Raw genomic sequence first — 26,368 nt, 5'->3', positions numbered from 1 at the left:
TTTTTTTTTTTTTTTTTGGCTCTAATTTTGTCACATTGATTAGGCTGAGTAATCCCAGAAATCCCATGTAGATCATGTTCGAAGATCCCGAGAGCTCCCCTGCCTTAGACTTTAAATTTTTTTTTGTTTGTTTTTTTGAGACAGGGTTTCTCTGTGTAGCCCTGGCTGTCCTGTAACTCACTCTGTAGACCAGGCTAGCCTCGAACTTTCGAACTCAGAAATCCGCCTGCCTCTGCCTCCCAAGTGCTGGGATTAAAGGTGTGTGCCACCACTGCCCGGCTAATTGCAAACTCTTAATGATTCTCGAAGATTAAGGGGAGATGCTAATTGGCTATGGCTTACCACTGAATTAACTACTCAAAGAGTTAAGTAATTGTTTCGAACAATACAATAAGACTCAGACTGAAACAGTCCAAGATGATTGACAGCTGAAGCAGAGGAGAGTTAACTGCGGAACAGAGACTACAAGATGCATGTGTGGTTTGGATGTGGTCTTGTGTGCCATGTGCTCGGATGTCGAGTTCTGGGCCTCCAAGATCAAGTTGCAGTCTGAACACGGGCATTGTACTCACCAATGTGCTTTAAAGACTGCTCCCCAATAATCTCTGATTGGGTAATAAAAGGCTGGAGCCTGTGACTGGGCAGAAGAGAGGAAGGCAGGACTTGAGGCTGAGTAGGGGTTTTCAGCTAGGGACCACGAGGAAAAGGAGAAAGTAGAGAAAGGAAGAAGTGTTATGCCATGAAACATTTGTGAACCCCAAAAGACCACCCAGGAGCCAATTCCAATGCAATCACTTAATGACTCTTTATTCAAGATGGAGCTTGTGCCACACCACTGAATGGGAAGGAGCCCCAAGTCCAGTTTCAGGTACGTATTTACAGAAGCAAGAAGGGGATATCTAACCTGGTATATATATAAGGTCATTATGGCCTTTAACATGAATGGCTGGTGCTGGGAACCAAATCATAAACTTAACTTCTGCTTTTATCTAGATTGGTGTCGTTGGGAAGTGAAGTGTCAGGGGCCAGGCTTGTAACCCGGGGGTGCAGATTTGTTGGGGAATAACCTGGAAGCTGATTCTAGATACAGGTCTTGTTGGGGGGTAACCTGGAAACTGGTGCTAGGTACTGACCTGTTAGTTAACTTGAGTCTAACCTTAGGTCAGGTTCTCTAAAATGGAGTCTGAACTTGGTCTCTCAGAAGGAGGTCACCATGAGGCAGGATGGACCATGAGCACACTGCAAAGAGAGAACTGTCCTGAGGACATAAACAGAGCAGAGCAAATGGAGCAAGATTCAATCATCAGATAACATGGGACTTACAGCTGGGATATAGGTTAGAATAGCTCAGAACTTGCCAAGCATAGTGCCATTAGGGTTTGTATTCCTGCACAAAACATCATAACCAAGCAGCAAGTTGGGGAGGAAAGGGTTTATTCAGATTATACCTTCACGTTGCTCTTCAGCACCAAAGGAAGTCAGGACTGGAACTCACACAGGGCAGGAACTTGGAGGCAGGAGCTGAAGCAGAGGCCACGGAGGGATGTTACTTACTGGATTGCTCCCCTGGCTTGCTCAGCTTGCTTTCTTATAGAACCCAGGACTGCCAGCCCAGGGATGGCACCACCCACATTGGGGCCTCCCACCCTTAATCACTAATTGAGAAAATGCCTTACAGCTGGATATCATGGAAGCATTTCCTTGAGGGAGGTTCTTTTCTCTCTGATAACTCTAGCTTGTGTCAGGTTGTCACACAGAACCAGACAGTACAACGAGCTTATTAATAAATTACAGCGTTCTGTGTCTTTTATTCAGGAAATACATGGGCTAGAGTGGGGCAGGCACCTCTCATAAAATCACTACAATACTTGATTGCGTTTTTGATATTTTGCCTTCAACTCATTCTCCTATTTGGCTCATTATACAAAGATAGTATTATGGAATGGATTTTCTTAGCACACAAACAAAGTAAAAAAAAAAACTCAGATAAAAAGAGCTTCTGATTTAATCATAAAATGTAGAATAAGGGGCTGGAGAGATGGTTCAGTGGTTAAGAGCACTATACTGCTCTTCCAGAGGTTCTGAGTTCAATTCCCAGCACCCACATGATGGCTCACAACCATGTGTAATGGGATCCGATGCCCTCTTCTGGTGTGTCTGAAGACAGATACAGTGTACTCATAAAAATAATAAATCTTTTTGAAAAAGGCTATATCAATTGTCAGGAACAGACCTGGCAGTACTCTTAGTACCTTATACTAATGCTGAGGGTATGCCTATATGGGTAATCAATGAAGACTGATTGGCAAAGTGCTTGTAGCAACTATTTGGGAGAAGTTAACAAAACCTTAGCCACTGATCTGAAGAGTGTTTATTTCACTGAAAATGCCTCTGTTTATAATTTCCCACTACACACAGCCTAGTAACTGAAACCCTGCCTACCTCTCTTCTCCCTAGTGTCTGTAGCCACATTTATTTAACCAATATCTTTAAATTGGGGAACAATATTTATATAGCATCACTTTGTATACATGAGGATCTGAAAGTCGTGTCAATCAGATCTTGGGGGACCAGTATTTAGTATTTGAATACATAGAATCACTGGACCAACTTCCAACCACACAACTCTTCAGACCACTAGATGGCTCACTCAATAAGTAGACTTATATCTATTTGTAGAATTTATTCATCTATTTGTTTTATTTTTATTTTATATTTTAGACAGGGTCTCTCTATATAGCTCTGGCTATCCTGGAACTCACAGAGATCCACCTGCCTCTGTCTCCTGAGGGGTGGGATCAAAGGTGTGTGGCACCATGCCCTGCTAATTGTATGATTTTTTCTTCATCCCCTAGTGCATGCACACACCATGCCTCCCAAGCATACCACTGGCCTGCGTTACTTAGTAGCTATCTAAGTTATTGACTGACTTCATGGTATTAAAATAACTGTGCTCAAATAGCCTTTATTTTACTGAATGGTCCCAGAGACAGGAGCAGAGATATTTGTAAGTTTGTTACAGTATGCCATTATAATTGTACTTTTGGTGTTGTTCTCTTACCTAATTTTACCCCTAAATTACACCTGTGTGTTTGTGTTATGTATATATACCATGAATGTAGGTGCCCTCCTTCAGAGGCCAAAGTGTCAGGGTTCCTTGAAGTTAGAGTTACAGGTGGTTGAAAGGCAGCCCAAGTGGGTGATGGGACTGGAACTCAGGTCCTCTGCAAAAGTTCTATGTGCTCTTAACTAATGAGCCATCTCTCCAACCTCTTACTTACCTAATAAAAATATATGGAAGCAACATTTTATATAGGTGGAGGGGACTTATACTGTACATGATTTCAGGCATCCACTGAGGTCTTGGCGTAGTCCCTAAAGGGCACTCCGAAAAAGCTGTCAAAGCATAGCCAGCTCCTCCTTCCTGTGACAGCCTATGGCTGTGGTGAGATGACCCTGCAGGAGCTGTCAAAAATGGTGGCTCCTGTGAAAATGACAGGACCACGACGTCCCCTCAGTCTGTAGCCATTGCTGGAGCTGTCCACAGTGGCTTATCACCTTTCTCCCCTCAGCAGAAGCTGCCCTCAAGACCTATCCATGGTGGCAAAACCTTTCCTGACTCAGCCTACTGCTGTCATGAGGAGCTGTCCACGGTGGTGACACCTTCTTTCCTGCCTCAGCCTACAGCCTTGGTGAAACACCGTTGCAGGAGCGTTCCCATGGGAACTGTCACCAGTGGCAGCAGCACCTTCTCTCCATCCTCCCCAAGCAGCCCTACAGAGATGGCACCTCAGCAAAAGCTGGCTGCGGCTGGGAAAGACTTTTCACCCTAAGCCATGGACCCGATGAAGGGGAAAGGTGGTGGAAAAAAAAAGCCACCATCCCTGAGCAGGAAAATCCACCAATCCCTGAGCTTCCCACAGAAACTGACCAACCCCTGAGCAAGAGAATCCACCAATCCCTGACCTCCCCAAGCTCAGGACTTGAAATTCCACCAATCTTCAATCTGGAAATCTCTGCTTTGAGACGCTCCACCCCCTAAGAAATCCTATATAAGACCTGCTCTTTGTTTAATTTCCTGCTGTCTGCTCCCTGAGCAGAGGGCAGCCACCCCTGGATTTGTCCCTCCACTCCCTGGACCCTCCAATAAATCTCTTTTATGAGATTTGCTGTCGGGTGTGACTATCTCATTGGAAGAAGCCAAGAAACAGTGAAGAGAAGAAGCAAGGAAGAGAAGGAGCGGGGCTGAGGTTCCTCAGCTCCTCAGCTCAGCTGGGCTCCCCTCCCCTGGAAGCTGCAAGGCCTCTGCTGAGGAGACTTCCTCTCAGAGCTGTGTGGTTCCTGGGCTCCTGTGTCTCAGGATACCCTTCCTTTGGGACTCTGTCCCATCTCAGAGCTGTGTGGTTCTTGGGCTCCCATGTCTCAGGACACCTTCCAGCTGAGCAGAAACACTTGGGATGGCAAAGGATGGCTACCCGGACCACGCTGTTCTAGAAGTCAAACCTGCTAATCTGTTTCAACAACACAAAGTTGGAGTTCTTATCAGAACAAAATTATCAGAAACCTCTGTCATTTCCCTCCATGTCATTTCCCTCCATGGTACAAAGCACAAAGGGCTTCCTGAATAGGATAATAAGCAAGTACTCTGTAATAGTTGGGGACTTTTCTATGCCCTCCCTTGCCTGAAACAATGACACAGAGACCTGGTATATTTATTATATACTTCTGAGCTATAGCTGGGCAGATACTAATCTATTCTAACCCAACTATGCTTGCTTGGACTTCTCAGTCACTTCCTGTAACTCTGGGCTTTTCCTCTTTACCATTTAAACATGATTTTACTTGACCTAAAGTTTGGCTGTGTTCATATTTCTTCTGTGTCTGTTTTGGCTTCTGCTGTTTAGCTCAGACCTTGCACTGTCATTGGCCTGGCCTCTGTCCCGTTTATGCCTTCTATGTGTAACCAGGATATGTGTCTCCCCAGATCCTGACCTCTCCTCCCTCTGGCTCCCCACTCTGGAAAGTTGTTCTTGGACCCATGAGACATCTTCTCAGCCCAGCACATGTCAGGTGTGCATGAGTCGGACCAGCACATGCCCCCACATCTCAGGACTCTCCTGCTGTCTCCTAGCCCTCCATCTGGCTATGGGTTAAGAAACTGATTTTTTTTCTAAGCATTTAATTAATTAACTGACTAATTAATTTTATGTATATAAGTACACTGTAGCTGTTTTCATATACACACCAGTAGAGGGCATCAGAGCCTATTACAGATGGTTGTGGGCCATGTGGTTGCTGGGAACTGAACTCAGGGTCTCTAGAAGAACAGTCAGTGCTCTTAACTGCTGAGTTCTCTCTCCAGCCCCAGCAGGGCCTTCTTAAAAGAGCCTCCCTGTGTTTTTTCCTCAGCCTTTTTTTTTTCCTCTGCAGCCAGCCACACCTGGCCTCCTGAGAAACTGTGTTGCTAAGCAACTGTTTTCCCAAATGCTCTTATGATTTTCTTTTCTCTCTTAAAGTAGCAGAACTAAAAAACTGCTCTGTATCCAGAGGATGCTTGTTTCTCTTCTCACCCAAACTTTCTTATTTTTTCTTTTTTGTTTTTTTCGAGACAGGGTTTCTCTTTATAGCCCTGGCTGTCCTGGAACTCACTCTGTAGACCAGGCTGGCCTGGAACTCAGAAATCCACCTGCCTCTGCCTCCCAAGTGCTGGGATTAAAGGCATGTGCCACCACTGCCCGGTTTCACCCAAACTTTCTTAAGTTTGGATTTCTGACTTGGATTCTGTGTAAGTACTTTCCCGACATTCAGTGCCAAATATAACCACACTACCTCTTACCCGAGACTTTTCTATGCTTGACTTCTATGCCCCATATTGGGCGCCATATATCCTTAAGAGTTTTTTGTTTCTTTTTCCTTCTGGGACTTTGTTCCCAGAAATGGTGGCTGAAACTTCTTATATTCAGGCCGATAGCCTTGGCTCTGTTCCCTGACTTGCTCGTATCGCAACAATCCAGTTTATTCTATTCTCAGCCACATGGTTGTTTACCTACTTCTCAGATTTATGTGTCTGTCTCCTCAGAGTTTGGATGAATCTCTCATGCACCTGACTCATTTCCAGAATTCTTTCTCTCCTTGCCAGAAGTCTTACCTTTGAATTCTGCCTCAGCTCACTGGCCGAAATATTTTTTTATTGACAGGTGAGTGCTTAGACACAGCGCACAGTGACATTATTTCCTCCAACTTCCCCACCACATGGCATTACCTGCCATCTTGGCCTCATCTTGTTCCTCATGTTGAGTCCTCCTGTGGCCAACTGAGACCTTCTCTCTCCTAGGGCATGGAAGTCCCGCCTTATTCTCTCCTGCCCAGCTATAGTCTGATCAGCTCTTCATTGACCAATCAGAAGATAATGGAGGACAATGTTTTGCAAAATGCTGAGTCAGGGAAATGCTTCATAAAAATGACAATAACAATTCCTGACCACATTTGGATCTCTGGTTACAGAAATCAGCACTTAAATACACAGTGCTAGCCGGGCGGTGGTGGCACACGCCTTTAATCCCAGCACTTGGGAGGCAGAGACAGGTGGATTTCTGAGTTCGAGAGTTCGAGGCTAGCCTGGTCTACCCAGCGAGTTCCAGGACAGCCAGGGCTACACAGAGAAACCCTGTCTCGAAAAACCAAAACCAAAACAAACAAACAACAAAAAAACACAGTGCTAAAAACATTCCCCAATATTGCCCTCTTTTATTCTAAAAAAGGATCTTTTCCTTAGATTAATAAAGTATATGTAATAAAAACAGTTATGGAAACTATTATGTAAAATTGCTGTTGAGAATTGGGTTTATGGCCAGGCAGTGGCACATGCCTTTAATCCCAGCACTTGTGAGGCAGAGGCAGGTGGATTTCTGAGTTCCAGGCCAGCCTGGTCTACAGAGTGAGTTCCAGGATAGGATAGCCCGGGCCATAAAGAGAAACCCTGTTTCAAAAAACCAAAAAAAAAAAAAAAAAAAAAAAAAAAAAAAGAGAGTGAGAGAGAGAGAGAGAGAGAGAGAGAATTGGGTTTAATGCTTTGTCTTAATTTGGCTCACACAAGTTGGACTTCAGATGCTGAGGGTCCCTGCCCCCCAGCTAGTTTTGATTAGTACTAACAAATTGCCATACAGCCAATGGGTGAGTTTAGCTTGTTTTAATAGCTTTGAATTGTTTTAATTATCACAATGAAGATGATTATAAGTGGTGGTATTTATGATATTCAAAATCCTCTGGAAGAGAGGTTGAGCTATTAAATTAATTCCATCTATACCTTTAATGATTTCTAGTTACTGGACTAAGGACATGCTATTTGGGGAGACAGGCTCTGTATTTGTGTTGATAGGAAAGGAGAAAAGGCTTTGGATGCCTTCCAGAGTGATGTGGATCAGATATGACAGGGGAAGACTCCCTAAAGATCTTGACTACAGAAAAGAAAAATTTGAGAAAATCAAACAGGACAGGTGACTTGAGATCTGCTGAGTCCTCGACAAGGGAATAGACCTATAGCTGACCTAGACATAAAAATGTCTCTAGCTAAAACTTCAGCTAAATTTAGACAATAAATCTTGTTGCTTGTGGAATCCTTAAGATTCATTGTGCTATCCTTCATATGACATGAATAAAGATTTATCACAATTAGTTATTGACCAAATTAACTCATAAAAAAGACAGTTGTCTTTCAACTGCTGAAACAAAGAGCAAAAATTCATCCTTAATTGATCTGTGCACCTGGCACAATCCATACAAATATCTTAATAGCAAGTACTACATTTTTTGTTGTAAAATTCATATATTACAGAATGTACAGCTCTGGCAAGATTCATCCTCGGGGACGCTGATGTGGCCAGCTGATCCACTCCCCTACCTCCTGAAGCTGTTTCCAGAGATTTGTTTCCAAAACAGCTTCAGGAATAGCTGATGATTCCAAGACGACCTTGCTTCATCTAACCTTTAAGATGGATCCAGTCAGAACTTCAGTCAAGTCCCGAGCCTTCTAAGCATACAAAGACTGGATAACAGACACTAAAGCTAGCTTTCTTAAGTCTAACTAAATTTTTAAGTTTTCCTATCCCTCCCCATCCTTTTAAAGAAATTTTCATCGCCCCTATTCAGCAGGAAACTGTGGAGAGTCATCATGCACACCCCTTACATCTGGGTGTCTGGTTATGGTTATTTTAAAAATTATAGTGATTTTATGGGATAATTTGGAAATAGTCATAATTTTGAACAGGAGGGAAAGAGATGGGGTGGACTGCTAAGTTTACTCTTTTTTTTTTTTTTTTTTTTTTTTGGTTTTTTGAGACAGGGTTTCTCTGTTTCTCTGTCCTGGAACTCACTCTGTAGACCAGGCTGACCTCAAACTCAGAAATCTGCCTGCCTCTGCCAAAGGCGTGTGCCACCACTGCCTGGCATTCTTTTTTTTTTTTTTTAAGACTTACTTATTTTATGTATATGAATACACTGTAGCTATCTTCAGACACACCAGAAGAGGGCATCAGATCCCATTACAGATAGTTGTGGGCCACCATGTGGTTGCTGGGAATTGAACTCAGAACCTCTGGAAGAACAGCCAGTGCTCTTAACCACTGAGCTGTCTCTACAGCCCCTACTAAATTTATTCTTAAACAAAGCATTGTATACCCACAACTTTACATTGGTAGAAATATAATTGATACAAATTGAAGTTATAATTTTTACACTGGTACAGAATTTATAGGTTGATACAGATTTAAGTTTTCATTGGTATAAATTTCTTAAATTGATACAAAATTTGAAATTAATATTGTTATTCTTAGAAAGGCATAGTGTCTAAGCAACTCATTTAAGAACACAAGGCTTAGACTTAGTCCTTCTATAGCTGCTATTACAAACTGTTCAGGCTGATTACGTAATGCAAGTTAAGGGCCAGATAGTAAACTCATGGTTATATTAGATTCTGGCTTAATTATATTACGTCCTTTCTACAATATTCAAATAGAAATAGCTAAGAGTAGACATAGCTTAACAATTCAGATTTACTTTATATAGATAATCTTCAAAAACATCAGAAATCCTCAGAATATGACATTTAGTATTAATTCTTTATTAAGGCTCATTTAACTAGAGACATGTCTGCCCCAGATAGTACCTCCTTCTTGGTTCAAAGAAGAAATTGAGCTCTTTATTGACCAATCAGAAGATGATGGAGAATGAGTTTGTACAAAAGACTGACTTAGGAAATACTTCATAATAATGACAATACCAAGTCTGGACTGCACCCAGATCTCTGGGTATTGAAACCACCGTTTACATACAGAGTGTACAGAACCATTTCCCAACATACTCTGCCATCAAACTGTACCCTGTACCCTTAGTTTTTTGAGACAGGGTTATAGTATGTGGCTAATGCTAGCCTTGAAGTCTCTCAAATGCTGATTGATCCTCTCCCTCACCTTGCTTCCTACTACTGGTGACTTTGTCTTTCGATTGTTTTCAAGACAGGGTTTCTCTGTGTAGCCCTGGTTATCCTAGAACTCCCTCTGTAGACCAGGCTAGCCTCAAACTTAGAAATCCATCTGCCCCTGCCTACTGAGTGCCTTGACTAAAGGCATGCACCTCCACTGCTGGCAGCTCTGTCACTTTTTTTTCTTTTTTTGGTTTTTTGAGACAGGGTTTCTCTGTGTAGCCCTGGCTGTCCTGGAACTCACTCTGTAGACCAGGCTGGCCTTGAACTCAGAAATCCGCCTGCCTCTGCCTCCCGAGTGCTAGGATTAAAGGCATGTGCCACCACCACCTGGCACTCTGTCACTTTTAAAAGGCCACCTTATCTTGATGTCAATAAAGACATAATGGTTACATGAGAATATAACTTGAGTCTTTTAATTATCTGATAGTGACACTAATATCTGTCATGAGGTTTAGAGTTTTGGTAGAACCCAATTGTAATCATGACATTTAAGAAGCAGAAGCCCAAGGATCAATGCAAGTTGGAGGCTGGTGTGGTCACAGTGAATTCCAGACTAGGGTAGCTAATTAATGAGACACTGTTTCTTTTTCTTTTTTTTTTTCTCACAACCGAGACACTGTTTCAAAGAACCAAAAATAGGTTAGGTGACATAGCTCAATGGTAAAAGCACTTGTCATCAAGCCTGATGACCTGAGTTCAGTTCCTAAAATCGACATGATGGAAGAAAAGAACTGAGTCCCAAAGCTGTCCTCTGACTTCCACAGGTACACAGTGACACCACACAAACCACATACACACACACACACACACACGAATGCACACAGAAATGTAGGGTCTGAGGTCACACAAACAATGAGGCACAGACCACCAAAATCCAAAGTCAAACAAAAGCAGCTTTTATTCACCAAGGGACACAACCATCTCTTGGGAGTAGAGGTGCAGTCAGGCTCGTGAGCTGAAGCTATGACCCCGAGAAGTAGGCTCACAGGCCTGTTAAAGCAGAAAACCACAAACAGGTATGAAGGCGAGGATTAGGGTGAGGGATCTAGAAAACCTTTACCATGACTGGTTGTAGTTAGGGGGCTTTCCAGAAGTCCTGGTTCCTGACTGGTGACCCCTGGCTATCCCAGGTAAAGAAGGTTGGCAACTATTTCAAGGTCTTGGAGAAAAGGCCAGATGTCCCTCCCCTTCCTTGATTGGTAGACGCTAGTCTTAGAACATTTGTGGTTTTTCTTGGAATTGGGGCCATGCAAAATGGAGGACACACTTCAAGATGGAGCAAATTAGGCCAAGTATGTTTAACCCAGTCCTATCAACACGCACACACACACACACTTGAAACAATAAGATAAACAGAATAATTTTTAAAACTTGATTTACTTCTTGGTAGTCAAAGTTCCAGATTCTGTTCTGGTTGATGGTATCAATATAAATTCCATGAGTAACTACCAAAGAGTTTCGGTTTCACTCGACAAGGCATAAGACAGCACTGGAAACTTTAACAACAACAAAAAAATCTATATCTATATAGATATAGATTTTTTTCCATGTGCCTGTATTTTTCTACCCCACAAAAACGGGTGGAGATGACATTTTAACAACTAAATACTTAGCTGTTAAACATTTCTAATTTTGCTTTGTGAGTTAAAGTCCTCTCTTGCACATACCACTTTTTAAAACACATTACCATAGTATGTGCTTTAATCATTTCATCCTTGTCACACTGACCCCCTTTCCCATCAGCCTCAAGAAGGACTTGATTCTTGGTCCTGCAGTTCTGAGCACAGAACGCGGGACTCCTAGTGAACGACAGATTCCAAGTAAAGACCTCCTCGTTCCCTTGGTGTCTTTCGCCTCAGGCTGACCACAGGTGTGGCGGGATGATATCTAGGAATCTTCGGTAGGCATTTTGCAGCCAGCGCTTGTCCACTGCAAAAATGGGAATAATTCATACCTGTGTCCAAGTGGTGTAGGGAGGAGCCAAGAGATGAGTGTGAAAAGTTCGCAGTAGAAATTAGTAATTCACTCATCATTTAATGGACAATTAAGCTCCTAGGCCCGCTATTACAGCGCCAAACGTGTTTCTCCAGCAGGTCGCAGCCTTTTGGACTAGTTCTTAGGATAGCAACTCGCCCTGGGCTGGTCTCCTGCGAAGCACAGGGAGGTGGCCTTATTAAAAATGGCGCTGGCGGCTTCAGAGGCGACTGCGGCGGCGCGGACTCAGTGTGCCCTCTGACCTGTTGGCAGCGGGCGGGGAGGGGCGCCGGGCGCCGCCATATTGGCTGTTGTCCTGTGAGGGGAGCGGCGGCGGCGGCGGCGGCGGCGGCGGAGGCGCGAGAGGAGCCAGCGAGCGGGGGAGCGGCGCGAGAGGCAGCATGACTCGGAGGCGGAGCAGGCCGAGCGGCGGCGCGGGCCGGCGGGAGCGGGCTGCCGGGCTGCAGAAGCCCCAGGCGCCTAAGCCGCAGCCGCCGCCAAGCCTGGAAGCGGGAGCGGGTGCAGGGCCCCCGGAGGTGCCTGCGGAGCCGGATCGTGACGGCCCCCGAGAGGAAGACGAGCCCAGGCTGGCTCCAGGCCCTCAGGTAGGATCCAGCAAGACGACTCCGACTGCCCGGCTGCTTACACCTCCCCAGAGCGTGAGCGGGAGTAGGGCGGGATTAGGCATGGACCATGCTGTGGGTCTGGGGCCAGATCCCAATTCCGGAGCAGCTTTCAACACCCTTGCGGGGAATGGAGGCTGGACCGCTATCCACAGCCAAAGCTCAGCCAACCGTCTTGCGACCCTTCTCAAGCTACCCGTTCAACCCCTACTCCGGAGCTAAATGTTCTGAGCATTTATGCTCTCTGGGACTGGCTCAGGTCCTGAGACCACCGCTTAGTTCTCTGCCTTCCACTTCCCTTTGGAGCCACCTGATCCCCCGGCCACTAAAAGATCATCATCTCAGGGCGCTGGAACCTGCAAGGCTGCAGCCTCTGTGCCGCCCCCCCCCCCCCCCCCCCCCCCCCAGCAGCTTCATTCCTTCCCCTGCACAGTCGGCAGCCACTACCCTCAACAGCTGTACCTCTGCATCTGCCTTCTGGGACCTCCCTCCTTTCCCTACCCAGCAGAACAGTTGGAGTAGAGAGTCAGGCGGCCCCAAAGACTGTTAGAACAACTCCACTAAAGAGGAAACCCTTGTTCTCCTCCTACCTCCTGTCCCATAAGGCGCCCCCACTCCCACCTCCACCCCCACCCCCGCCCCCTCCAGTCCACTAGTTTGATGAATCCTTCGAGAGTAAGAGTATTCTCAAAAGCTTCCAGCTTGCCACCTGGAAGGTCACTTTCTTTTGAGCGAAAGAGAAAACAGGAGAGGCGGGGGTGGCATGGGCCACAGTTGCTCAGGGAGGGTTGTGGCACCCGGGGCTGGGTGGCTTTCCCCAAGCTTGCTCTGACAAAAGAGTTTTGAGTTGGTTTTTTGGCTGAGCCTGCCGAGAAAGGCAGGCCCCTGCAGGAGTCTTGGAGGGTCGGATGCAGCGCCCGGATGAGGATGAGGCGTGGCGGAAGATGCGTTTGGCTCTGCAGACACTGCATCGGGCAGCAGGGGACTCTGGGAGGCTGGTGCAGCCTGAAGGCATGGCTCTTGACAGCCTTCTAGTAGAATCTCTGGAATTGTGCATGTGAGTGGGGATGCTCTTTGGGGTACCATTCCTGGAAAGCTTTCCCTGACCTCCCCAGTTACACCAAGTGTCCCCTGTGTGCCCGCAGCCCTCTCTGCTCCCCTCTAATGGCTCCACTCCTTCTGTGATGGAACTTGTTGCTGTGTCTGTCCCAAGCACTGACCTGTGGACACCAGGGGCTAGGAGGATGCCATTCCTGTGCTCCTCCATGCCTATCCCAGGCTTTGCCTTTACAGAGAAGTAACTAGGTGAATGAGGGAGAGGTTAAAGCAGGCCAGAACCTGTGCTTATTGTAACCCACTTTTGATGCTGTCTCCCTTTGTGTCTCGTATCACAGTGAGAGGATTTTTAATTAACGAAAGTGTTTCAACTTGTTGCATGTCAGAAGCATGCCCATCATCCCGCCTTGCAGCCTGGGCTGTCACAGGTTGAACTGTACTCCTGCTGGGTCTCGATTTCAAGCAAATATTGCTTCCCCTTCTAACTTATTTTGACCTCCCACCGGGAGTGTTGTTATCTAGAAGAGAGCCATGGAGCTAGCTGTCTGTTGTCCTCTTTCTTTCCTATTCAGACATACAATGCTCTAGGGTCCCTGTCACATAGAGAGCCCAGAAAGTTTGGATAGTGTCTTTAACCGTTCAGTTTTATTGAAATACAACTGTTCCAAAAATTAGGACCTTCATTAGTTCCTCTGATCCAGGTTTTTAGATTCTTGTCTATACTACTGCTTGACCTAGGAATCATTATTCATGCCGGGTGATTAGCGTACCTTACTTCTAACCTTTCCACCTCCCCTATATTCTCCTCAGAATCAAGCACTAATTTGATGCATTAAATGCTGATACAGTTCTTTGTCTGCTTTTCCATATAAACCATAGAATGCAGGAGCCTTGTCAACCAGTCACCAGATCCCTGTCCTAGTGATTAACAGACCTAGTAAACAAACCAGAGGATGTAGCTACAGTCACCCTGTTCTCAGATGGGGAGACAGAAACCCACGACAGTTAAACATTCACACAAATGACTCCCACTTACAAATATGAGGCAAACAAAATCCAATCAAAAACTCACTCTTACACACACAGGGGAACTGAAACGTCAGCTCTGATTGGCCTACTTTTTGCTGAAGGTAGAAATGAGATTGAAGAAACAGCTTTTTGTGCTCTGGTCAGAAGTCCCTGGTGCTGGGTTAGAGGTTGGTCATTGCTTTGTCCACTATCATACCTTTCCTAAGGATCTTGGTTTGTAACCCCCTCACTTTTGTCTGGATGTAGAGTGGATAGGGAAGGTGAAATTCACTGTTACCTGCTGAACCAAGTCTGTGGGTGGCGAATAAGACCACATCCAGCCCACAGATGTATTCTAAGATCCAAAACTCACACACTATTTTATTTTTGTTTTTAATCTTAGTGTAAGCTGGTGTTTTGAAACAACTGTGTGGCAGGGGGCGGTAGTTTGTGCCTGTAATTCTATTCTAGCACCTGGGAAACTGAGGAAGGAGGATAGCTTTGAGTTCAAAGCTAGTCTGCACTACATAGCAAGTTATGGGCTAGCCTAGTCTACATCATCTGTTTTGATAACAATAGGCAAAAATGAAGTAAAGGATGTTTCATACCTGCATTTGTGCCTCTTAGAACCCTAAAGTCTTGCTGATATGGAACCCACGTCTCTAAGAGTCATCCTGAGTGCTTGGGTGGCAATGCTTCCTTAGGTAGCCCGGCTCCAGCCCCATGGCTCTCTCTCTGTAGCTCTTAGCTCACTTGTGTAACCTGGACACTTATGGATACAGTCTCTTAAGGTTATTTGGGATCCCCAAAGGCCTTTCAGTTGTTCTAGCCCACTGAATCCGATCTATTCACCCAAATTCTCCAACCCTCTTTTACTTCAAGATAAAGCTTAAACAAGTACTGTTTTTTTTTTAGCAAAGGATGGTGGGAAGGCGGAGGCAGGTAAACTCACAGAACCTCAGAGCAGTCCAAGGAGGCAGTGAGAACAGCTTGACAGAGCTTAGCTCCCCATCTTCTGTCCTGCTTTGTGTCTCAGACTTAGTTTTCTTCCCTATTTGAGCATCATCAACAAGAGAGTATGAAGCAGCCTAGGATCTCTCCTGGGCGGCAGGAGTTGTGTTGCGTGGCCAGCCTTACCTACTACTTCCAGCAGCTGATTTTAGTTCCAAACCACTCAGCTTACAGCCCGTGTGTGTGGTTAGAACCCAGGAGGCTTGCTAAGGAAGCTGGGCTGCTTGGCAGTGAGCTCACCCTATCCTTTCCTTCTCGTCTCTCCAGCATCTTCTGGGACAGTCCAGGTTAGCGTAAAGGGCCTCCAGAGACCTGGTTCTTCCCGTGCTGAGAGTAAATCTGTTCCCTTGAGGACGTGGCTAAGGTGATCAGTCAGTACTGTTATTGAAACCATTTCGTTATGTTTAATTCACTCAGCAAGCTTCAAAATGATGTCTGTAACCAGGGCCCTTGTTTGAGGTACACAGAAGGTCAAGGTAGTTCCTATCCTCAGACCTTCCCCTGCTGGCTCATGCCTATGCCACTGTCATGGTCAGTGGGAGGAAGTGATCTGAAGGGCCACCTTGCCTACAACCACCTAGTTCTTTCTGTAAGCCAGAAAGGACTCTCAGTGCGAAAATGGCAATGACATTTGATGATACGGACCTGCCCACTGAGTTTAAAGTTTTTAGTTTCCTTATGATGTCTTAGAGTTACTAGCATAATGTCTGATAATAGATGGATGATTATAATCATAGCACTTATTGTACCTAGACATTTTTAGAGTAGGGACCATTTTAATTAAATCACTGTAAGGGTATATATTATGTGTGATCTTCATTGCTCAGTTTGTGACTGTTGGATACCTCACAGTGCTGACTCCTGGTACTCATTCAGGCCAGGTATGGCATACATACTTACTGTCTTACCCAGTGTCCTCTTGCCTAGCATTCCTTTATTCTTCCAACACTAAGTGAGCCCTTTATGCCAAACTGTGGACTAGCTCCCAAAGGAGAAGCGGATGGAGCCTGGTTCCTGTCCTTAGGGAGCTCATATAGTACGGCAGTGCATCCTCTTAAGTGGCCTGTGGGAGTGTTTTAACCCTCCTTGGTCTGTTTACTCCTTTATGAAATGACTGTGAATCCAGGCTTACTTGGTTAATGTTAGGGACCAACAAGTCATACCTGTCAAGCACTTAGCACAATGGTAGCTATAATTGTAGGTGTTTGCTGCTTTGGATGCCCAAGATATGGTAACCCAGGGAAAGCTGAGGTGGAGGAGCTTCTCAGAGCCAAGTGGTGATGGTTGAGTATCTCTAGAAAGTAAGGTGGAGAAAGGAAGTAGTGTCTACAACATCAGTTCTCAACCTTCCTAACGTTGTGACCCTTTAATAGAGTTCCTCATGTGTAGCGACCCCCAACCGTAATGTTATTTTCGCTGCTACTTCATAACTGTAATTTTGCTTCAGTTATGAATCGGAATATAAATATCTAATATGCAGGCTATCTGATATAAGAACCCTGTGAAAGGGTACCCAAGGGGTCAGGACCTACAGGTCGAGAGCTGTTAGTCTACAGAGAAGGGATGAGCACTGCCGAGACTCATTTGGAGAGAAGAGAAGTCAAGCCGTGCTCCACTGCAAGTGGACTGGGCAGTTGAGGAAGCAGAGGAGGCTGTGCAGGAGAGAGGCAAATGGTGTGGTCAGCTCTGACACAGTGTGGGAGAGGTGGCTGCAAGTGCTCTCTATCCCATGTCTCCTCACCCCGGCCTAACGATGGCCACAGCCTTTGTTCAGCTCCATCCCTGACCTAGCCAACTAGGGCTGGAGCCCACCAGAGATCCATTTCTAGATTCCTGTAGGTGATTTTGAGTGGGGCTGGAATTGGGAGCTGCTAACTTGAGGAAGTCTAGCGTTGTGTTGTGTTGTGTTGTGTTTTAAGGGGCTAGAGTCTGAGGATAAACCTCAATGGTAGAAAACTTGTATAAGATCGAAAGCCTTGGGTTTGATTCCTAGCATCATGTAAAAAACAAAAACAGGCTGAAGAGTTGGCACAGGTTTAAGAGCATTTGCTGTTCTTCCAGAGGATCTGTGTTCAATTCCCAGCACCCACATGGTGGCTCACACTGTCTGGAATACCAGTTCGGGCATCCAGCACCTTCTTTGGCCTCTATGGGCACCAGGCATGCATGCAGGCAAAACATTCATACACTTAAAATCTTACCTTCCCCCACTTCTTAAGCTAACTATTCAACTGCTAGTCTTCTGTTGTGTATTAGCCTACTGTGTGTCTCTGCTGAATGACTGGAATACAGTGAGTCTGGGAACACTGTCTGTCTTTGGAAGTCTTGTAGAGTAACAGATTTAAACAATTAAGGTGTGTGAGATAGGGCCGTGCATGGTGGTGCATGCCTATAATTCCAGCTTTTGAGGCAGAGGTGGGTAGATATCTATTACAATTTTGAGGTCAGCCAGGTCTACATAGTGAATTCCAGGCTGGCCAGGGCTACTTAGTAAGACCCTGTTTTTTCTTTTGTTTGTTTGTTTGTTTGTTTAAGTTAGGAGATCACTCTATTATTGAGAGCTCTGTCCATTCTGACTAAGAACTTGGAGGATTTGTAATTGGGGAAAGGAGTATTTAATGGTCCTTCATGGGCAGGTAAGACCTAGGGAAAGCCAAGCTTGTATCCTAGAAAAGGCCTGAGTTTGCCCCTTTTGTATCATCCTCATCCTTCAGATTAGCTGGCCCTTAGCGGAGTAACAGGAGGACATGCTGCAGTTTCATAGTCTGCCTGCCCCCCTCTCTCCTCTACCCCAATGCTGGCTCATGGCCCCCTGTTTGATTTTCCCCACTAGAATGAGAGAAATAGGTGTCTTTATTCTGAAAAGGGATGTGGGAAAACTAAGGCAGGAAGAAAGGGCCAGAGAAGCTGCTAACTGAAGATCCTTATTAGGAAACAGGGCCATGTTTTATAACATGGGGGTTCAAAGATGCCTTGAAGGTCACTGTCTAGTTCTCTGTCCTGTGCTTCAAGTAATACATTTGGTTTGGGCAAGTCTTACTTAGTAAGTTTCCCTATCATTTCTTCCAGGGCAGAAGAGGAAAGAAACTAACGGGTATTGAGCACCTACTGTGTGCCAGACCCAGGCCAGGTACTTTACATAATTTATTTCCTTCTGTCCTCACAACTCTGTGAAGTATGGTGTTATTCCCATTTCATAAATTGAGAAACCTGAGACTCAGAATTTGAGTAATACTCAAAATACTGAAAATAGCAGAACAAGGATTTGAACTTAGAACAATGTCTCCAAAGTTCATGCTCTTTTCCCAGTGAGAGACCTGTCCTGGAATTAAAAGTAGTAGAGCAGCAGTTGGCCCAAGCATTTGGGTAAATGAGGAGCTTGGGCCTTCCTTTGGCTCCTTGTACTGAAGCAGATTGAGTGCATTGGTTAGGCTTGTGGGATCCTTAGGATCAGCCAGCCTCACTGCAGTGTTCTTCCTCAGTTTATACGACCAAAGAAGGTTCTCTACCAACTGGCCTTAGAAAAGGAAGCAGTTTTCTGTCTACAGGAAGGGCCACACTTGAGTAAGAATTGCAGTAAACGTTTTAAACCACTGAGGTGGGGTTTGGTCAGCTCCTAGGGCATCAACTGCAGCTCTGATTTCAGGCATTCTGAGAGTCTTGGTTCTGATTGCCTTCTCACCAGAGCCATGCCTTCAGCATAGCAGATCAGGAAACAGGACTGGTTTTGCTGTTTTAAATTCTATTCCTGATGTTAAGTAACTGAGACACACTGAGCCATAAGGGCTTTAAAATTCCAGTTATTTAATGACTGCCTGCTATGTGACAGGCAACAAGCCATACTTGGTTTCTGAACATATGTAAATGATCAACAGCCACTCCATGCCTCAGAGAGCTACATTCTGCCAGGAATATGGCACAGTGTGACAGGTGCTACACCGAAAGAATGACTTTAACTTAGAAAGTTTCATTGACCTTTGAGTAGGATCTTATGGGATGCTAGGAATTTACCTCAGAGTTGTCCAGTGTGTGGAATAGCAGTGGACATGAGAAATAGTCACTGCTGTAGTCATCTACTTTGTCTGGGTGACAGGGAAGCTCTTGGAGTTTAGTATCTCGAAAGGATAGTACTCTCGTGGGCTATTTCAGAATAGAATTTGGAGCCTGTTGCAGAGCAGCTGCCTAGATACAGCATGTGTCTTGGGAAATCTGGTACAAACATCTGTGAACTCTTGGGACCATGAGGAACTCCTGGGAGGAGACTAGGCTAAATGTTGAAATTCAGTCCAGTTTCAGAACAGATCTTGGCACCTGTCTGGTCTTCTGATCAGGTTTATTCTCTGATACTTGACAAACTGTGAACAAAAAAGCCAATGTAAAAAGTTGAGTCATGCCCCAAAACTGCCCAGATATACCACAAGCTGTATAATTGTTGATAAGAATTGTTGCCTAGCACACAATGGGCCTCAGGTTTGATCTCTAGAACTGGGAAAAAAAGACTAATAATGTTTAAGTTATCACATTAATATAAATCACAATTTTTATGAAAAATAATTATGTGGGGGCCCATGAGGTGGCCCAGTAGGTAAAGGCTCTTGCTGCTAAACCTGCTGAGCTAAGCTCAGTCCCTGAGATCTACGTGGTAGAAGGAGAGACTCCTGAAGTTGTCCTGGTGTTCACACATATATACGGTGTGTGTGCTCCTTGCATGAATGCATGTATACTCACACTCACAACAACAACAATAAAGAAAAGTGCTATTTTTAAAATTATAATTATATATTTAATTTTATATATTAAGATAGGAAAATGGTCCTGTTTTCATTTTTGCAAATTTTTTAATGGAGTAAAGCTGAGGCATGTTGTGTAAGTGGGAGGATCAGAGTTAGATCCTCAGCACTCCAGCTAGTATGCTCATGAATACCTGTAACCCCAGCATGCAGCTGGGGTGGTATGTGTGAAGACGAGAGGCTAGCTGAGGCTTACTGGGCCAATAGCCAGCCTAGCCAAAAATGACAAGCTCCAGGTTCAGATTGGAGGGACCCACTCTCAAGGAAATAAGACAGAGGGTGATAGAGGGAGGCACCCAGCATCCTCCTCTGGCCTCCACATGCACTTCTGGGTACAGGCACCAGTATGCACAGGTTACACACACCCTGCTCACCCTGCACAAAGCTATGAGCTCAATGTTAAGTCTTTGTATTTATTTTACATTTAAAAATCCATTGTCTGATCCTAGCACAGTTGTGCATGCTTTTAATCCCCAAAGCAGGCAGATCTCTGAGCTCAAGCCAGCTTGGTCTACATAGCAAGTTCCAGACCAGCCAAAGCTATGTAGTAAGACCCTACCTCCAAACAAGAGTGAAAACAATAAAATCTGATGTACATCTAGCACTTCAGATGGATTCCTTACAAATGTATAATTCTGTGAAATCATGCTTTCGTCATTCAGAAAATGGATTTTATTTATCATGCCAAAAATTAACATTTGTTAAAAACCAATTCCTCAGTCAAGTATTGAGACACTCTAAAGCTCATGGGAAGTGGTATAAGCTTTCCCAAATTCTAAGTTTTTGTTTGTTTAGATTCTCACTCTGTAGCCCAGCCTGGCCACACACAAACTCTTGATGATCCTCCTACCTCAGCTTCCTGAAATGCTGGGATGAGAGGTATGAGCCACCATGCCTGACTTTGGAATTTAAATTTTTGATTGAAAGCTTGAATTTTTATCATTGACCACAAATGCTTGACAGTTTTTCTTGAAGTAATGGGTTTACTTTGTTTATTCTTTTGAGGAAATGTCTGCTAATATTCTTGTCTAAATAACAAAGACATTCTCTCAAGGTAAAACTGGTATTGTATGGAATGAAAAAAGAAACTTCCTTAACTTAATGCTTCTTGGACCAAGCACAGAAGTATTTGAGTTTGTAGGGTAGCAGAAACACTGGATTCAGTAGCCACAAATTCCTGAGCCCTGCCTCCCCTGCCCTGGGATGTGCACACTATAGCCAGGTTCTTGTGAGCCAGCCCTCACTGTAGAGGCTCTGGGTTCACTTGAAGTGTGAAACAGTTATCTAGAAATCTTTTTGGCAAGATATAAAATCAACAGAACCACTAGAGTTTTTTCTTTGTGTTTTGCTTTAGACTAACCCTTCACCCGAGAGGCTCTGAAATTTAATCTAAGGTGAGTGGGAACATTAGCTGCTGCCTAGGGAGTTTGGGTTTAGGAATTAGTTCCCTGAGCCTTTGTGAAGAAAAAAATACTAGATGTTTTCATTCACTCGATGGCCATGTTTTTGTTCAGAAATAACAATACAGCTTGGAGAACAGCATGTTGAAAGCCTGGGTTCACAGACTCAAGGCATAAGGGACCACGCTTGCCAGGATTGAGAAATAATGGGCACTGCAGTTAGAAGGAGCCCTGAGCCAGAGCTATGCTCAGCTGTAGCATTAAAGGAATTGTGACATATCTTAGGCCCTAGGAGTCTCACCACCTTTAACAATGAAACAGAGATATGGGCTGGCAAGAGGGCTCAGCGTTAAAGATTCATACTGCTAAGGCTAATAACCTTAGGTGAATTCTTGGACCCACATAGTAGAAAGAGAATTTGCTCCTGAAAGTTGTTTTCTGACTTTCACCCATGTGCCATTGTGTACATGTACTCCCATACTGCATGCACGCACATGCACCTGTGCACGCACACACACACTCTCAATGTACTTTCAGACTGAAAGCTGGAGAAATGGCTCAGTGATTAAGAGCATGAACTACTCTTGCAAAGGCCCTGAGTTTGATTCCCAGGACCCATTTTGGGGTGGCGCACAACTGCCTACAAATTATCTCTAATTCTTCTGACTTTCAAAAGCACCTGTAAGCATATATAGACATAATTAAAAATAATAACAAACATACTTAGAAAAATAAATAGAAAGTAAAGCAGAGATAAAAATGTCAAGAGACAGTCAGATATAGTGGCACACACCTATAGTCCTAGCACTCAGGAGGCTGAGGCAGGAAGACTGAGTTCAGAGGTAGTTTGGGCTTAATAGTGAGGGCCCTTGCCTCTTTTCTTTCCCCTCGATACAGGGTTTCTCTGTAAAGCCTCTGTAAGCTGTCCTGGAACTCACTCTGTAGACCAGTCTGACCTCAAACTTTAGATATTCCTCTGCCTCCGCCTCCCAAGTGCTGAAATTAAAGGTGTGTATGCCATTGTCCCCATACCCCATCCCTGGCTGCGAGACCCTTTCTCAAAACAAGAAAAAAAAAAAAAACAGCAAATCTCCTATCCCCATAGCATCTTGTATCCCGAGAAAGACACCAAAGCCTGAGGGCTTTGGGGGGTGGCCCTTCCAAATTGCACGGTGGGTCATAAGTGAGGTGTACTAGAGAGCATTGTGAATAGCTAATCCCTGGTGTAGACTTGTTAGGAACAAACAGCCAAAGGGCCTACTTTAGAAATTAAGTGCCTACTGTCTTGATCCCTCTCACTGAGTGGTTTTTTTCTACTGTTACTTAGACCTTTGGGCAACTCTGTGCAGTGCAGGTGGTGTCTGCTTCAATTAAAACTTAATTAGCTTCCTTGTCTGTTGCTTTTTTATCAGGAAAGACAGCCTGCCCTATAGAATGACTTTCATGAATGGCTAATTCATTTATTTTGTGGCCTAATTTAGCTTTAGAAAGAGTCATTATTTTCTCATCTGGGAACATCTTGTTATAATCCTTGCAGATTTGAATTGGAGCCATACAGGTAGAGGGACAGGATAGAGAGGTGAGAACCTGCTGTCTGTAGGAAGCAGTAATTTCAAGGATAGTCTCACCAAGCTGCCTGCCAACCGTAATGCTAGGAGGATGCTTCACAGGTCTGATGTGTTAGCCTTGAGTCAGGCCCTGCTGCACTGAGTATCTGCACTCAATAGGAAACACTTGGGAAGGCGGGCGGACATGTTTGAGAGCAGCCTGATCTATATAGTGAGCTCCAGGACAGCCATTCCTCTCTAGGATTGTCTAGAGGGTGTGGATGTATGCTGAGGTCTTTAAGGCCTTAACTCTTTGTCCGAAAATGGAGAGGAACAGGTCTTAAGTAGAAGATCCCCTTTAACAATAGGAGAAGCAGGGAGGTGCAGGATATTGGGGGGACTTAAGCTTTTGACTTCCTGGAGTTAAAGGAGAGACTAAGATGTTTAACAGAAGCCAGACAAGTGTATAACTGTAATCCTAGCACATAGAAGGCTGAAGCAGGAGCATTACTACAAGTTTAAGGGCAGCCTCAGCTATACTGTGAGATCCTGTCAACCCCCAAGTCCCCCTCCCCCAAAAAAAAAAAAGATTTCTAATATCTTGCATTCATTGTATTTGACTAGTTCTCAGTCGTATAAGATTCGGTAGTGATGTGCTGTTTCCTTGTTTCCTGTCATGTAATTAGTACCCTCTGTGTAGCCAAGAACTGTGTGCTTTGAGCTGGAGGAGGTTCTTTATCACACTGCATTCTCAGAGCTGGCCCACAGTTAGGACTTCATCCCGTTCTAGATGAGCAGAGTGAGTGAGTAGGACCTGGTCAGTATCAGACAGCTTCTGCATGATGGTCGCAGGGTGAGCACCAGAGCCAACGTTTGGCTCTTCCCACAATTACTGTGACTCTTGAGTACAGTCACATTGGTCACACACGTAAAATCATAACAATTCTGTGTTTGCTTTTGAAAGAAAGTAGAGAAAGCATTTTAAAATTTTTATGTATATAAATATTTTACCTACATGTACGACTGTGTACCATGTACATGCCCATGTGCAAGCAGAGGCCAGAAGAGGGTAGTGGGCCTTCTGGAAATGGAGTTCAGACACTTTTGTGAGCTTCCATGTAGCTTCGGGGAATTGAACTCAAGTCCTCTTGAAGGACAATCAGTGCTTTTAACTGTTGTGCCATCACTCCAGCCCTGAGAAGGCATTTTTTTTGTACTGTGGGGTATACAGTATGCCCTTGAATTATTGCTCAAAGTCATATATTAGCCAGGCATAGTAGTACTTGAATTTTGTCCCAACATTAGGAAGGCAAAGACAGGTGGATCTCTAGAGTTCAAGGCTAGCCTGACCTACAAATCGAGTTCTGGGCTACCCTATGGCCACATAGACACTGTCTCAAAAAAAAAAAGCATAAAATCAAAATATTTTAAATCCCTACATATTGTACTTTATAGACTATATAAAAATTTTACATGTACATGTTCCTGATTTTGATCTCTAGCATGAGAGAAAGGAGAGAAGACTGGTTTAAGGAAGATTTTTACTAATTTCAAACTTCTCTTCCTGACCAGACATGCTGGCACATGCCCATAATCCTAGCACTTAGAAGTCGATGCAGGAAGACGAGGAATTCAGGATCACCCTTTGCTAAATAATGAGTTCAACGCCAGCCTGGCCTTCATGAGACCCCGTTTCAAAAAATAAAACAAAGAAAACACTTTAGGAGCATCACGTCCCTGTGAGGTGAGGGCTGCTGTGAGGATCCTAGTCCCAGGTTGCCCATGGCATTCTTCTGTACCACTAGGTACTAAGCCTTGCATGCTGGGCCTTCCTCTGTCTTCCTGCAGTTAACTATAACTCACCCTACACCTTTGAAAAGTGTCCTAAGTGCTGTTCTCAAAAGCTCCCCCTTTGGGTCCGTGAGATGGCTTAACAGCTACCGGAACTTGCTGTCAGACTTGACAGCCTGAGTTCAGCCCCTAGTACCTATATGGTGAGAGGTGAGAGCAACTCTAGCAACTTGTCATCTTACCTGTGTGCACGCAGACACACAGCAAATACATGCTTATGCTTACATTTCAGAACGTCCTCCTTTGCCTTCATTTCTCCAACCCTTCTTCGTTAGCTGCCATAATTGTGAAGTGGCACGGATGAGTTCCGTGTGCACTCACCATTAAGCAGCTGCCTTGCTCACTGAGGCAGCCCTTTGGCAGAGTGTTTGACCTGAGTTTTATAAATTCCACTTGTGAAATGTCTATCTTGGAGACTCTCTCCCCAGTCCCTACACTTCCCTGAGTCTTTCCTCGTACTCTCATTGTCACTGCTGGTTCCTTTCTTTGGTGAGACACTGGGACCCAGGTTAGTGGATGACAGCTTGGCTGACAAAAGGATACTCTAGTCCCAATTCATTGTGAGGAGGTGATGTCACAGGAAACAACACACCCTTACAAACACATTACCTAGTGGAGGGTAAACTTGGAAGTTACATGCTCGTTGTCTGTTACTATGAACAAACTACCTGCAACCTAGTTGCTTAAAACAACTCTATTCACGACTTCTCCTAAACCTGCTGCTTGATGGGGTGTTTCTGCAGCTCTGAGCAGGCCTGTCTAGTCAGGCCTTCAGCTGGGCTCACTCAGATCTGGTCAACTGGCTGGTTAGGTAGGACCACTCCTATTTTCTCCAGGTCCCACCTGTGAGGCAGGAGTCTGGCTGTTCCCTCATGGTGTGTCAGAGGCACAAGATCATGCATCCATGCAAAGATACAAGACGTGCATATACTCTATTGAAATTGGTGCTGCAGTTTGTCTGCTAACATCCTGTCGGTCCAAAGGATGGGCCATGCGCAGTGTCAGTGGAGGGAGACTAGGGCTGGAAAATAGAGGAAATCATTAATTGGACCTAAAAATATCAGTAGGTTCCCAGCCAGGACCCCAGTGTGAAAGGAAACCTTCCAGTGGAAATGACTGGGTCAGATTTGTCGTAGAGGGAAGAAACAGGCTGACTCAGTTACTGGGCCTGGGCGGTGGCATGCCTGTACAACTCTTAGGGTGGGTAGGAAGCAGAGCTCAGGGAGGTTAAATAGCTTGCTCAAGGTTGTCAGCTTACTCGTGCTGAGGCTGAGATGGAGTGTATGTCTGTCTGACCCAGAGTCCAGGGTTTTTTCCACCATCCTTACCCAGGGTCAGTCTCTCCCTGTTTGTTTACCAATTCTACAAATCCTTCTCTAAAATCCCACTGCAGTGCTAAAGGAATTAATTGTTCATCTCTCTGGAAAACGTACATGTTCCTCCTAACTCTCCAAGGACAGAAAGTCCATCTTCCTTCTAGGTGAGGACTGGTCTGTAGCCTGCATAGATCTGTGGCCCTTCCTAGGCTCATCAGAGAGGGAAGAAGGATCTCTGTAGTTGTTGATATGTTGAGGACATCTGAGCATGAGTTTTGGAGTCACATTTACTGGGATTCAACCATTCACTA

General features: G+C 44.8%; 1 protein-coding gene across 3 annotated transcripts in view; it reads left to right on the top strand.

The window, feature by feature from the left end:
- Nucleotides 1–12,816: 12,816 nt before the first annotated feature.
- Nucleotides 12,817–26,368, top strand: part of Fam193b (family with sequence similarity 193 member B) — a 31,491-nt gene continuing 17,939 nt past the window's right edge. For 2 of the 3 annotated variants that reach the window (XM_028772178.1, XM_028772177.1), the window contains exons 1-2: nt 13,022–13,135; nt 18,223–18,283. Coding sequence is in view for 1 of the 3 variants with exons in the window: in XM_028772176.1 (XP_028628009.1) it covers nt 12,987–13,135 (149 nt within the window). In the remaining 2 variants the exon portion in view is untranslated. Of the gene's footprint in view, nt 13,136–18,222; nt 18,284–26,368 lie in introns of all 3 variants that reach the window. The other variant, XM_028772176.1, reaches the window with a different exon arrangement.

Source organism: Grammomys surdaster, unplaced genomic scaffold, assembly GCF_004785775.1.
Source record: "Grammomys surdaster isolate TR1022 unplaced genomic scaffold, NIH_TR_1.0 211, whole genome shotgun sequence".
NCBI classification, from domain to species: Eukaryota; Metazoa; Chordata; class Mammalia; order Rodentia; family Muridae; genus Grammomys; species Grammomys surdaster.
This window is presented reverse-complemented; position numbering and strand designations above follow the sequence as displayed.